Source organism: Corvus cornix, chromosome 3, assembly GCF_000738735.6.
Source record: "Corvus cornix cornix isolate S_Up_H32 chromosome 3, ASM73873v5, whole genome shotgun sequence".
In the NCBI taxonomy this organism is placed as follows: Eukaryota; Metazoa; Chordata; class Aves; order Passeriformes; family Corvidae; genus Corvus; species Corvus cornix.
The window spans coordinates 25,759,902-25,774,407 of NC_047056.1; the positions used below are offsets into that span (position 1 = coordinate 25,759,902).

The 14,506-nt window shown below is 40.8% G+C and overlaps 1 protein-coding gene and 1 long non-coding RNA gene across 2 annotated transcripts; one reads left to right on the forward strand and one right to left on the reverse strand.

Moving 5' to 3' along the window:
- The first annotated feature begins 8 nt into the window (after window positions 1–8).
- Window positions 9–13,090, forward strand: ABCG8 (ATP binding cassette subfamily G member 8). The gene is made up of 13 exons (XM_010393680.4): window positions 9–302; window positions 1,662–1,766; window positions 2,509–2,665; window positions 4,524–4,762; window positions 5,171–5,303; window positions 6,367–6,636; window positions 8,450–8,615; window positions 8,704–8,796; window positions 9,117–9,316; window positions 9,426–9,502; window positions 10,842–11,109; window positions 11,635–11,762; window positions 12,235–13,090. Exons 1-13 carry the CDS (start codon window positions 252–254, stop codon window positions 12,370–12,372), a joined length of 2,025 nt encoding a protein of 674 aa, XP_010391982.2. The 5' UTR covers window positions 9–251; the 3' UTR covers window positions 12,373–13,090.
- Window positions 3,038–11,391, reverse strand: LOC104685678. Its single transcript, XR_751175.3, has 3 exons — window positions 11,207–11,391; window positions 9,815–9,868; window positions 3,038–3,235 (listed from the first exon to the last, which is right to left on the reverse strand). It is a non-coding gene; the product is annotated as an uncharacterized LOC104685678 (long non-coding RNA).
- Window positions 13,091–14,506: the final 1,416 nt, after the last annotated feature.

Below are 14,506 nucleotides of genomic sequence, written 5' to 3' on the forward strand. Positions count from 1 at the left end.
AACTGATCGGTGATTAGCTGAAGCCGCTATCTGATGTACCTTTAGCCTGAGCTATCACTGTCCCAGAGGAGGGGAGTATTTCCCTGTCCACGAGGTCATGCCAGCTGCAGAGACGCAGCTCGCCAGGAGAAATGGTGCTGCGGTGAGGGTGCCTGGAAAGGACTGCGTTCCAAACCAAGAGGAGAAGGATTTCCACAGCTTTCATAGAGAAGATAGTCAAACCACTGCAGGGAGCAAGACCTTCCACCACCATGAAGGAAACCACTGAAAATGTCTCTCTGGACGACGCCAGCTGGAGCCAGGTGATGTGCGAGGGCTTGGCTGGGGGTGAGAGCTGCGTGGGGTGGGGAGGGACCCGAGGGGTTCAGCTGTCCCGCAGCTGCAGCGTTGGCCGGGAGCTGGGAGAGGCAGGCAGCCATCCTGCCCTCCGGGCTGTCACAGTGAGCCCTGAGCTCCTCCCGCTCTGAAACGGGGAGCAGAAAGCATCCACACCCCCCAGCAGACCACTCTGGGCATGAGGCTGGTGCCATGCAAGCCGTGCTCAGGTGGTACGATGGTGAATCCTGAGAGAGGATCTCCAAGGGTGTGTGGATGGAGGAGAAAGCCCCTGAGCATGGCCTGGACTGGCTTTCCCAGGATATGCCTTCAGACTGGATCCCCACATTTGCTGAGGAGCACCTGTTTTTAAAAATCAGGTTCAGCATAAGGAAGGGCACAGAGTGCTTTGGCAGCAGGGGTAGTTTGGAGGGCTTTCCTGTGGCTCTTCAGGCTGCTTGGTGTGATATTGCTTTCTGCTGTATATCTAGACTGAAAAAATTAATCAGCCTTGTTTGTTGAGAGGGCAGGAGGTGCACACAAAGATCATGGTCATCCCCTGCCAAAGATACCACAGGCATGGATAGGGTCTGGTACAAAGGGAACAGGTACGTTTGCTTTGGCTAGCATATGAGTCTGACAAGTAGGAAAAGCACAGGGTTGTGGGAGATATATGGCTGGCTGGAAGAAAAGCTGCAGGCATGCACACAGAGCTAAACCCAAAGCCAGAAAGCTGCCTCAGCAAGGACTTTGTAATTGCAGCTGTATGCAAGAGGTTAACCAAGCCAAGTAGACTCTTGTTATTTTAACTGAAGAGGAGAAAGAGACTGCACTAGTGGCTGCACACCTATTTGTTCATAAAGCCTCCAAGTTGAGGAGTCCGTGTGGAATTCAATAATGGACATAATTCCAGTGAACCTTAATTTGTAGCTGCCATAATTCATCAATTACAATATGCACCATTTTGATTCAGTAGACTAATACTGCTGAAGTAGTACATCTTTTTTCCTCAAAAAAAAAAAGAGTCCAATATCTTTGTAGTGGCATGACATTTACCTCCATTTTGAAAGTTTTCCCTTTTAAACTGAAAGCAACTAGAAAAGCACAACACAGCATGTTTGACTATCACACATGTCACTAGAACAAAGTACGTTTCCCACTGATTAACAGATAACTGATAACTCATTTCAACCCTTCAGACTTTTGCACTACAGTAACTCATCAATAATCCTGTTACATCCCATAAATGTATTTCCCTTTGCGCTTCATCTTTTCTAAACTCGGACTTTAGCAGCACTTTAGTTATTGTAATTAACTGTTGTAATCCACGTAAACAACTTTTTCAGACCAAGACCCAGGATACTATTTTTCACTCTGAAGAAGATAACAGTCTATATTTCACATACAGTGGAAAATCAAATGTTCTGGAGGTCAAGGAACTCAACTACCAGGTAAAAATTGTCATTTATACACCTCCCTTCAGCAGGAAGCATATCCAGCAACGCCTGTTTCTATACCCAAGCCATTCTAAAAGATAGATAAAGTTGAAAAAGTTAACACAACTGTTGCACAGTCGGTTTGTGAGCAGAATCACACTCTTGGCTGCAATATTGACAGCAGACTAATCCCTGTATTGTAAATACATCCAGTAAAGTTAAGGGATAAGACAGGAAGAGAGATCTGTTTCCAGGCTCTGGTTTGTTTCAGTCTTGAGCAAAATTATTCCTCTGAGGGCTGGAGCTGAGGGACTTTCTGTTCAGCTGGGGAGGAAAGCAGCCCTTGCTGGCAAGAATGAGTATGTGGAAGGGGATAAAGAGATGACGACTAACAAGGAGGATTGCAAGGAACCAGTGAAATTTTTCATCTCCTCCTCACCATGGCATCTGAGTAAGATTTCACAATTTTCAGTTACACGGAATTTCAAATTATATTTAAAGCTTGAAACATTTAAAATTTACAATAGCAATAAATTACCAAAGTAACAAAGGACAGAGGTAGCTTTAGTGATTAACAGAACAAGAAGCAAGTCATGAAAACCATAGGTGGCTGCAAAATAACTTCCTTCTATGCATTTCTGAAGATGAACAATAATATTTTAATATACACTTTGCTTGTAACTTTGTAACTTTTAATGTATTTGTTGCTAAATAATTTATTGCTTGAATCGAAAGGACTTCTTTCTTTCTTTGTTAGGTTAACACAGCATCCCAGATTCCCTGGTATGAGAACCTCGCTCAGATGAAAATGCCATGGACATGGAAATCGGATCCCCGTTCCCACGTGTCAATAATCCAAAATCTGAATCTAAAAGTTCGAAGTGGTCAGATGCTAGCAATCATAGGAAGCACTGGTAAAAGCAACCACATTTCATTATATGACCAGCTCTCAGATAAAATGTACACAATCAAGAGCAGCACTCTGCAGTCACAATCTAGTTGGGACAAAAACTATTGGCTCTGTAACTAAAATACATTTTTAAAGTGACAGGATGAATGAGGAAACAAAGAAAGATACTAGGCGGGGAAAAAAGTAAATTATTTTCAAACCTGATTTTGTTATGGCCTGTACACATTTGCTCTTTGTTTCCTGAGGTGTAGTGGGGTATTGTTACGAGTGTGGCTTTGCAGCCCTAGATCTGCTGGACATGAATCAGTTTCATGGCTCAGATTCAGAACAGGCCAACTGCAGACCATACTTAGACAGCAAACAAATGAGGCCAGACCCCATAAGAAAGATCAGTGCCAACTTGCATAGCCATAAGCAGGAATTCCTTTTGGACTGAAACAATTCTAATAGGATAAAATATTGCATTTGCATTAATTAATAGAAACTTACAGAGAAGAAGATAGTTCCTCTTCTGTCTGGGGTTACTGCTTTATTACACCAGGGTTTGTCTTCTTTCTTCCATTTTCTGGTGGGCCTGGTCAAGGGGGACAAGAAGTAGAAATAGGATTTGTTAAACTGAAGTAGAAAGTACCATACTTGGGAGGTAAAAACCTGCATGCTCTGTCTCCACTAGAATCTCACATCAGGTTGGCTCAGTGATTCAGTGAAGATGCTCTCTCTCTCTCAAAGGCAAGGCATATTTGCCAAAGAAGTTCTAACTTTATTTCTAAAAAAAGTGTTTTCTTCCCTATTGCCATGGGAATTTTTCCTTAGCACATATCCATAATGTAAGTGAAGCTGTACTTTAGAAATTCTCCTGATAATAAAAGGAAAACCTTTGTGATGAAATAACATACTGAGTTATAGATATAGCATCTTTGTAAGGTAACATACACTGAGCACAAACCCCTTTCAGCAAACTAGTCAAACTATTTTCAAAAGCTGTTTATCATCTATTTCATCAAATGCCTTAGTAAAATGGATTAAACTGTTGATGGGTTTCACATTGTCAATGGCAATCAATATGTCACTCTTAAACAGAGCAATACGTGGTTTACAGATGGATGGGTTTCTTTTTTAAGATGTATGTATTAAGAAGCAAGTCTGGAGTTAATCTTTCAACAGGGAGACTAGAAATAAATGACATCTAATCATAAGAGAGTTCTGTGTGTTTACATACAGAATCATACAACAAAACGGAGAAATTCATTTGCTGTTTAACTCCAAATCAGGTTTTGTTTTCATTGTTTTACTTTTCTTACCTCTGGGTATGAGCCAGCTTTTCTTAATTATTTAAATGACTTTTTGTCTTATTTAAGTCATAATAATTTTTATTTCAATCATGATTAGGGTTCTTATTGTCTGTATAATCATTCAATGCCTAAGTCATTCAGCTGATGCAGCTGCTGTTTCTGAATTCACAAATCCCTCCAACAAAGAAAGCTCTTGCTGAACATTTGAGTGTCAGCCCTTCAGCCAGGGCAGGACACCACCTTTCACCTCTGTTTCAAAATTGAAAGAGTTTACCAAAGAGGTAAGAGACACTTCTTGTGTTTATGAAGCCATCCTCAATGCCCAACTACCCAATTCTGCTGAGCAATGACAAGGGTTGAAATCACAGACTCCATTCCAGAGGAGAGAGATTTCCTGAACAGGAGCTTATAGTCACTATTTTCTTTGAAGATGATCCTGTCTCTTTGACTTTGGGAAAACTTCAGAATGGGTTGGTGAAGAATATTTTTTTCCTTAACTTCTCTGTCTGTGACAAGATCACTTTTCAAAACCATCCCTTGGAAATTAATTTTCAATTGTTATTTTTCTAGCTGGTGGAAAGACATCCTTGCTTGACGTGATAACCTGCCGGGATCATGGAGGCAAAATCAAGTCTGGCCAAATCATGATCAACAACAAACCCAGCACTCCCCAGCTCGTTAGGAAATGCATCGCACACGTGCGGCAGGATGACCGGCTGCTCCCCCACCTGACTGTCAGAGAAACACTATTGTTCGTTGCCAAACTGCGCCTTCCAAAGTTTTTTTCAGACTCACAAAGGAAAAAAAGGGTAATTAAGCTGTTGGAAAAAAATAAAGTTGTCAAAAATGTGTCTGACAGGAATTATCCAAGAGATCCTCTGTGTTTGGAGTCAGAACAGCTAATCTGGCATTTTTTTCATGTAGATTATGAATTATAAACCTTTTTCATCTTTCAAGATAGAAACCAGCAATTGTTCCAAAGCTCAAAAAAAATGACAATCTAGAGAAAGCATTACAGAGGGTGAAAGACTAACTAAATTTTTGATTGCTGAGTCTTTTTTAATGTTATCTCTAAAATCAAGATTTGTTTTCAAGTGTCTCTAGCACTGAAATATCCAGATGAATTTTAACCAAATTAATCCTATTTTCAGTTTTATGTCTGCACAGATGTGCAAATGAACTCTTGCTTGACGCCTGTCACCCTTGGATCCCCGCAGGTGGAAGATGTGATAGCAGAGCTCCGCCTGCGGCAGTGCGCCAACACCAGGGTGGGGAACGAGTACCTGCGGGGCGTCTCCGGGGGAGAGAGGCGCAGGGTGAGCATCGGCGTGCAGCTGCTCTGGAACCCGGGTGAGCAGAACCCACACCTTCCTGGGGCCCACCACACACCACTCGGGCATAACAGGGCACTGCATGAAGATGGAAGCTTTCAGGGAAGAGCCACACACTCAGTTGCCCCTGGGGCAGCTTCAGGAGTTCATACTCGGGACACTTAACAGGCCTTATAGCACGCTCTGCCAGAGGCTGCCTCTCCACAGCAGTCAGTGACTGGCTGCTGGTCCATTTGCTTCTATTGAAATCAGTGCTGATCACAGATAATACTGTAATTATTACAGGAATAATTCTGTAAACAGAGTGTTTCAGCAGTTGACACACTTTTGCTTCAGTCACCTTTGCCAATGGAAAAGTGGAGGCAGACGAAGGCAGAGCTCCACAGGAGCCTTCACCCATCACTCTCTAAAAACCACCACCACAAAGATAACTCAAGGTTGCCTGAAGTTGCTCTTATTTGTGCATATCAGTATAAGAGTTTGGATTTTATCTGACCACATGCCACAAGTTACTTTGGAAGGCTGCTGACCTATTTTAACCTGGAGATTGTTTTCCTTTTCTCTGACCCAGCCCCCATTTACATGTCCAGTATTAACAGTAAAGGTGTTTTTCTTGACTGTATAGTCAGTCATTGCAGTCTTGTGCAACTCACTGACATGGCTGGTTCATGTTGCAGGTAAACTAGAAACTTCCACTACCTTCAGTAGAAGCAAAACATGAGGCTACATCCACAGCTGATTTTGCAGGATGGAATCCCCTCTCTGATCTTATATATATCAAAAGCACTGCTAACCTTGACTGAGCCTCTTGTCGAACAAGATTTCGCATCAGTTTTTTCACTAGGAAATGGATTTGAAAACTTTTTGCTTGTATAAAGTTATATTTTTGTAGTTATGGGGAAAACAGAAGATTTTTGCTTTTGTAAGAAGTGATGCTCTGGAATAGATGTGCTGAAGTAAAAAAAAAATTATGTTTTCTTTAAAAATAATGAGTGAAATTTCATGCACTAGCACCATTTCACATAGAATATACTTTCCAAACCAAACATGCTGCTTTCCACAGCTAATACTGTCTTTGGCAGGAATACTCATACTTGATGAGCCCACATCTGGACTGGACAGTTTTACTGCACATAACCTTGTGATAACATTGTCCAGACTGGCCAGAGGAAACAGATTGGTTCTTCTTTCACTTCATCAGCCCCGGTCAGATATCTTCCAGCTGTTTGATCTGGTTCTTCTGATGACTTCTGGACTCACTGCCTACTGTGGAACAGCTAAGGACATGGTCCAGTATTTCACAGAACTAGGCTATCCCTGCCCAAGGTACAGCAATCCTGCGGATTTCTATGGTCAGTATCAAGTACTGTCATAAAAAATGTCATAAAACCATTTGCTTTCATAAGTGTCTAGCTAACACTGATTTTTATTAACCATAACTGTCTTAGGGATTCCTTAGGACTAACTCAAATCAATATTGCAGCAAGTTCAGTTTTTAATAGGATCCTTATTTGTCAGTACAGGAAATGCAACAAAAACAAGATGTAGAGACAAAGTTAATTTTAAAAAACGCTCCTTCTAAGCCTGCCAGATCCAGTAACTGGTCCACATATTTAGCATAATTATCCTCATGTCTTATCTGGTTGAAACTTCTTCTGTGGGAAAGACACAGGTAAACTGAACAACTGCTTTCTGTAGACAGTTCTCTGATTTCTCAGTTAAGAAAATGTAGAGGCTAGTTTCCCTAGTCACAGACAAACCTGGAACAAGTAATAGGAAAGAGGAGTGCTGCCCTACAGAGCACACTGGAAGGGAGAAAAAGCTAATCCAAATCAGCAATCTTTTTACTCCTCCAAGAAAGTTTATGTGGTTTCAAATCCATTCATCTTCTGGTTTTTGCAACGTGGAAAGGGAATCTGCCCCTGTTAATCTGATGGCAGAAATCTCTTAACAGAGGCTGGCTCAATTCCAGCCCTTAGGTCTTTGCACTCAAGTTGGCCAGGCATCAGACAACCATAATGCTCTGGAGTAACCTCTTCAGCTGTGCCTGTGTGGCAGGCAGTGCCAGCTGTTGCAGGGATAAACAGAAGTTAACCTTGGTGTCAAGCCCCACAAAAAGACCTTTGTCACCATCAAGGTTCAGAGCAGTCCTCAGCCAAGCACAGCCTTGGGGAAGGCTTGCAGCACCCCTGTATGGGAATGGAGAATGAGAGGCAGTCCTGGGAAAACCTGTAGCTACAGCCCTTGGTTACAGAGACAAACCCCTGCGACATGGAGGTGGGGAGGGCAGAGAGGCAGGTGGAAGATCATTGAATGGTATGCACAGTCAGTACCTATAGGGAAAGAAAGGAAATAGGGGCAGCAGGAATGTGGAAATAGGACAGGATGGCAGAGGATCCACAGCAAGAGGGAGCACCTGATGGAAACACACAAGTGCTGGCTGTATGTCTGACAGAGAAACAGGAGACCAGGGCAGAAGGGAAGATATAGGGCAGATTGCAAGGAATTTCTGATGGACTCCTCCTAAGAGTGGCTGAACAGACATGATCAGCCAGTGATAGTTCTCTCAGAAAGCATCTGTAAAACATCAGATATTGTCAATCTACACTGAAGGTCAGCATGGGAAAATACTATTGTAAGTTTAGATTAAAAAACAAAAAAAGCTAAGCCAATTATTATTGGTATGACTATGTTGTCCTTAGATAATATCCCTTTTAGACTTTTTAGTATCAGGTAAAGTTTATGGCACCTCTGTAAGATACAAGTAAGACAATAACTATAATTTTACAGATGAAGAAAAACATGATTTAAGTCAAAGTCACATAAAACACTGTAAATTTCTACATGCCTACATGCCTATTTTTTCTCAGCACTGCTCTCAAGGCACTATGAAATTTAGAAAAATCTGAAATAGTAGTTTATAATATTATAATAAGCAATTTTGTAATCTCTCAGTGATTCATTGAGTGACTAGGTAAGAAGCATACACATTAACAATCTGTTCATCTCTAATTACCTAAAATAACTGATAAAGTTTGAACTGTTGTAAGTTAATGCATGTACACAGGTTGTACTGTCTGCTCCCAATGAAATCCCTGATTCTGAACACATCATAAAGTTATTTCTTCTATAGCACATGGACTCACATCAAGTAATGTCTTGCAGTTGACTTAACCAGTATCGATAAACAGACTGCAGAAAAGGAGATGGAAAGCCAAAAAAGAGCAAATGTTCTTGCCAACTTGTTCCTAGAAAAAGTCAAACATTTTGATGATTTCTTATGGAAAGCTACTAAAGGAGACAATGCTGAGACCACAGTCAGCAAGCAGAGGTAAAGAAAAAAGTGTTGTACAGAAGATCTGGAATAATAGCTACACCTTGTGCTAATTTATTTTTTTCTCTCTTTTTCTTCTGGGCAGGGCCCATTTAAATTCAGAAGAGGCTATCAATATGCCTCACCATTCAAGTGATCAGTTACCAGGAGCCTTAAAGCAGTTCACTATATTATTAAGGTAAACTTATCTTCAGCATAAACAGTTATGTATCATGCCCATTTATATTTCAAATCATCAGAAAGAAGCACAGAATGTCCCACACCAATTGTCTTCCTTCAGCCTATCAGCAATTTAGACCTGAAATACTCTGTGGCTATAGGTGCTTCATAGGTTTGATGAGGTAAAATCCTTTACAGAAACAGGGAGCCCAACCCCTCTCCTAGCCAAAGCCAGCAAGTTCCAAGGATTGATTTTTAACACTGTTTGGGGCTATGTGTCTGAATATAACTGGCATTAGTAAGTATAATATCTCACGGTCAATATTGCTGTTTTCCTAGTCGTCAAGTCTCCAATGACTTCAGAGATCTTTCAACATTATTAATCCATGGATTTGGAGCCCTTTTTATGTCATTATTAATTGGATTTTTGTACTATGGCCATGAAAAAAACGGACTCTCTATTCGTGACACAACAGCACTGCTGTACATGATAGGTGCCCTAATCCCATTCACGGTAATTTTGGATGTTATTGCCAAATGTAAGTGTCAGTCTTCTTGTAAATGCTATAAGGAATCAAAAAATTCTTAAATCTATGAAAAAAATTAAACTTAATAATACAACCCATTGTGTTTGTTCCTACCCTGCAGGTCATTCAGAAAGGGCAATGCTTTATCATGACTTGGAAGGTGGAATGTACACTGTTAGCCCATACTTCTTTGCTAAGGTAATTTGGTTTTGTTGCCAGGAAATACAAACAGCTGTCTTGAACATTAAAAAACACAAGCAAACCAAAGCCTTGTTGTATAAATAATCACATTCATATCAGACTTTGTTCTTTTGTGTGTGCCAGCTAAGGCTATCAGTCTTGCTTCCTTAGTATTAATAGATTAAGCCTCACACTACTTTAGATCTTTGCCATAAGTCATGGCTGAGATCCCACACCAGAAAAGCCAAAGAAGAACTTTTCACTGGGTTCTTTGGCCAAAATGTGAGAAATCTCAGACTCAGATTTCTGGGTTTAGACGGTTTTACATACCTGCATATTTAATTCACTGAAGCATCTCTGAAAGTTTGCTTACGTTATCTTGATCTGTAAAACAAAACATTCGTATCAAATGCTAAAGCAAAGGTAAAACAGAAATGACAAAACGCTGTGATATTTCCAGTAGTTGGTTGGGCCTTTATTGGTCTGAGCTAAAAAATGTGTTACATGCACAAAGAGCCACAGTTTCTAGAATTAAATTTAGAACTTTTTAAAAACTGCATTCGCTTTTTCACAAGGGTTTTGAATAATCCCTTCTCTGTGATGTTAGATGAGTTCTGCCTGCCATGGCATCTGTAATTTAGGTTTCCATTTCTGCACAAGGTTTTAAATGCTTATTAGTGGTTGCCAGAGAAAAATATTCTTTGCATTGTGTCACAAAGATTGCACATTATTCACAGAGAAATCGATGTAATTTGTTACAACCTTAGTATTAGAGGATAGTAGCAACCCTGTTTGGAGGAACTAATACTTTCCATATACTCCTTAGATATTTGAGAAAACCCCAGTCATGCTTTTGTTTTACAACTAATCAAGTTGCTAACTGGACTGCCTTTGGGACAAGGTGGGGAAGGGACCAACAGCCAAATTTGTCTCAAATTTGGTCTCACACTACTTTCAACCAAATTGGGACAAAACATTCAATTGCCATGAGTCAGTAACAGTATTGCTGTTATCAAGCACACCAGTTCTCACCAAAAGCGTCTTACATTTTTAGAAGCTCCCAAACCTGTAACAAAACAAGACATCTAATCTGTAACAAGAATACTCTCCATTTAACAATTAGCTATAGACATTGTCACAACTGGAGAAGAAACTAGCAAGGATTTGTTTCTGTTGTGGGTTGCTTTTGCATGTCACTGACAACCCCTAACAGGGAGATGACTGCATTCTAAGGGAGTATTTCCTATAGCTTTTATAAATAGTCCATAAGTACATTAAGGCACATCTCATGTATTTTTGTAATTATCATTCACCTTTTTCTCTCTTTTTGTATATTCTTTTTCATCTTCCCAAACAGATTTTGGGGGAGCTCCCAGAACACTGTGGTTTTGTTATCATTTATGGGGTTCCCATCTACTGGCTGGCAAACCTTGTTCCTGAGCTGGAACATTTCCTGCTGAACTTCCTGTCAGTGTGGCTGGCTGTGTACAGTGCCCGTGCCATGGCACTTTGGGTGGCAGCTCTGCTGCCGACGTTACAGCTCTCGGCCTTCTTTGGCAACGTCCTTTTCACATCATTCTACCTGAGTGGTGGTTTTGTGATAAGCCTGGACAGCCTCTGGACAGGTAAGACAAAGCTGCCACCTTTTCTCCAAAATGAAACATCAGTGGCTTTCATCAGTGACAGTGTGTCACGTGCAGGAAAACTCAGCTTTATTCTTACCTTTGTAATTATCTTCTTGGATGGTGACAGTGCAGTCAGGTCATTCATTTTACATCAGTTTCTCCACCTGAAAATGAGGCAACAAGAAGTTTGGTCAAAAAAAGCACTTGAAAAAGGCTTGATTCTTATGTGGTTGCTAAATTCTTCAGTAAAAAGAATTGTATTCAAAAGATGAAGATGGAGCTCCAGGAAGATTTGGTTGACAGGGGGAGTTTGATGGATATGGATATTAGCTAACTCCTCAGTTCCCGTCTCCACGTAACTATGTAAAGTATATCTGCCATTTTGTCCAATAATAAATTGTTACATGTTTACAGCCTCTGGCTGTCAAGTAGTGAGACAAACCTGTTGTATTTGGCAGCAGCACAGCAAGTATTCGAGGTCTCAAGTTTTGTGTGTGCATCAATTTTCCTCATTTTCTTTTTCAGTTCCTTTCTGGGTTTCAAAGATCTCTTTCCTCAGATGGAATTTTCAAGGAATGATGCAAATTCAGTTCACTGACACCACATATGAAATGACTGTTGGAAACACTACTTTTCAAATACCAGGGAAGCTTGTAAGTCAGTAATAAAAATTGTTGCGCACATTTGATAAGCAATTGGAATGCTATTTATATGCCTGTCATACAATAGATGGTGTAGGCCACAAATTTGGCAACTGCAAAATCAACACATGAAATTGCATTACACTTGGTTGTAAATTTGTTCCTAAAGATGGCCTTACAGCAGTCACTCCTTCTATGCCTTTCTTTTAGTTGAAGAGGAAAAACCAAAATAATAAAGGGCAAGTCTTTTCTACACCAGCCCCAACTATGCACCTGCTGAAATTGTTTAGAAGCTGAAATGTGTTCTTCTGAAATAGGAATAGAGTAGCTGCAACCCTCTATCAAACCACCTTGGAAGCTACACCTAAGCTGGAAAACGGGAAAGGCAGCAAGGGCCAGGGAAGCTCACACATAAAACACAGTTCACAGATCCAGCACGAAAATTTTGTGTCTTTTCCTAATTCTGTGTTATTGGTCATTATAGATCACTCAGTCTCTGGACCTGGACTCTCACCCTCTCTACGTGAGCTACCTCGTTCTCACTGGCATCATTTGCAGCTTCCTGCTTTTATACTATTTATCCCTGCGCTTTATCAAGCAGAAATCAACTCAAGACTGGTAAGAGCAGCGGAGGCAACAGGTGACGGCCTTCCTTGCAGGAAGGCAGCGGAAGAAGGATCCCGGTGGGTGCCCCGCAAACGCCCAGGAGCAGCGCAGGAGGCAGGAGCGGGGGGCGCCGGCAGCCCGGCTGCCACAGGATGGCAGCAGAACCCCAGGAGTCGGGATGCGGGCGGGAGCCTGCCACGGACCGGAGCTGCAGCCTGGGATTGGGGTCGGGGTGGGCTTTGGGGTTTTTGTTTGCTTCACCTACGGGTCTCATGAGTGACAAGCCGCTTACGAGTTCTGCACATCTGGAAACAGTCTGAGCTATGGGCCACCGGTATAAAAGGACCCATCGCACTCTAATAATAGCTGATGTTTTAGTCCATGATGTTTGAACATACAATGATCACGTACTTAATTCAGAGGGCTAAAAGAGAGCAGGATCAAACCACTACTTTCTGTGGCATGTGTGACATTTAACACGTTAAGAACAGAGGAAAGCAACACAGAAGATTTCACAAGTGCTTCAGGAGAACATGCAAGGATGGAAAACACAATTGTTAACCACTCTGTGTTCTAATTTCTTATGTGTTTTATAGCTTTACTTCTGTGTTTTAAAGCTTTGCCCTTGTGTTCCAGTAATATGCTGATGATGCCCAAAACAGGTATTTGCTCACTGTAGACAAATTGTAACAAATAAAATTGTCTCACCTTCTTGGATTTATTTTTACAATATACCAACTGATTGCTATTAATGACGTCTTTCTCCACTGCAGTACAAATTATAGCAATTTGCCAAGTTTTCTTCCTAAAGTTCTCATGTAGAAGACACCAACCCGCCCCTGAGGAACTAAAAATCTAACAATGCAACCTATTAATGCTTGTCATAGTGCACCTAGTTATGCTCAGAAAATGAGTATCAGTAAATAAATGGCCATGATTCACAGAGTCATGGTAAGTGCATGTACAAATTATGTGTGCAGTTGCTGTGAGCATTTTGTAAGATGAGCTTGCTTGCTTTTAAACGTTGAGATGCCTATCTATTCTTATATACAGAAACTCAAAGCAAATTGTCTACTTGACTTTCATTTGCATGTTGCACACAGTGGAAAACTCCTAGTGTAATCAGCTCCCAGATACTGTTATGTAAATCCTGAGGTTTGGTTGTTCTTGGTTTAAGAAATAGGAATGAAAGAACAACCATGTTTTGTTATTCTATTTGGCAATTACGACTGTCACATTATTTTCCACAGGTTCCATGTGGTAATAAATTCCCAGGAAGACCCTGGTCTAAAGATGTTAAGCAGGTCTGATAAAGTAAGTTCTTCAGCCCCAGGCAGCAGTAGGAATCCAAAACACTCCAAGGTTCTTCTAAGGTGAATTCTACCATTTCTTTCTGGTTCTGCTGCATTTGATTTCAAAAAAACCCACTTGATCTGATCTTAGTGCCATTTTGAAATTATCAGATTTTCACTGCCTTTTAGTGGCAAAGCCAATTCTTTCAGTCCAATTCAGCATCATTAAATTGTCAGAATAGCAGCTTCCTGTTTGATTCTTAATTATTCCTTTTTATTATATTTAAGACACTTAATTTTTTTTAAAGTGGTTTACTCTTCTTTGTAATGATCTGTTGTGATTAGAATCTCTTTTATATTACACTGAAGTTTTAAGGGTATATATTGGTACTTCTAGTCTAAACCTCTATTTTCAAGGTATTTAGAGGATTAAATTCTAGGCTGACTCTCTGTTGTGAATTCACTTTGATGTTTAATAAAAAAAAAGGAGCGACACAATGGGAGAAATTAAAGACATAAGGGACAGCTCTGAATTTTAGGGGCATATTGTCATGCACAGAAATCTTCAGGCATCTAGATAAGAATACACCATAGCCTTAACTTTGAATTTCCTTCCTTTTGTGAAATTAGTCAGGCTGCTGACATTACTTAAACAGCCTTTTTCAATTTAATATTCCACCCTCTTACCATTATGCAGCAGGACCAAACGGTGTGAGTGTTTCAGAGGTGGTGTTATGACAAGGGTGGATGTATCCATAATGGGGACTTGAGCGGTGAGCTGAGGAACACCCGCGTGCGGAGTGCGGGAAGAGCTATCATAGGATGTGGCCAGGCCTCTGTTTACATAGAGAAAGCTCA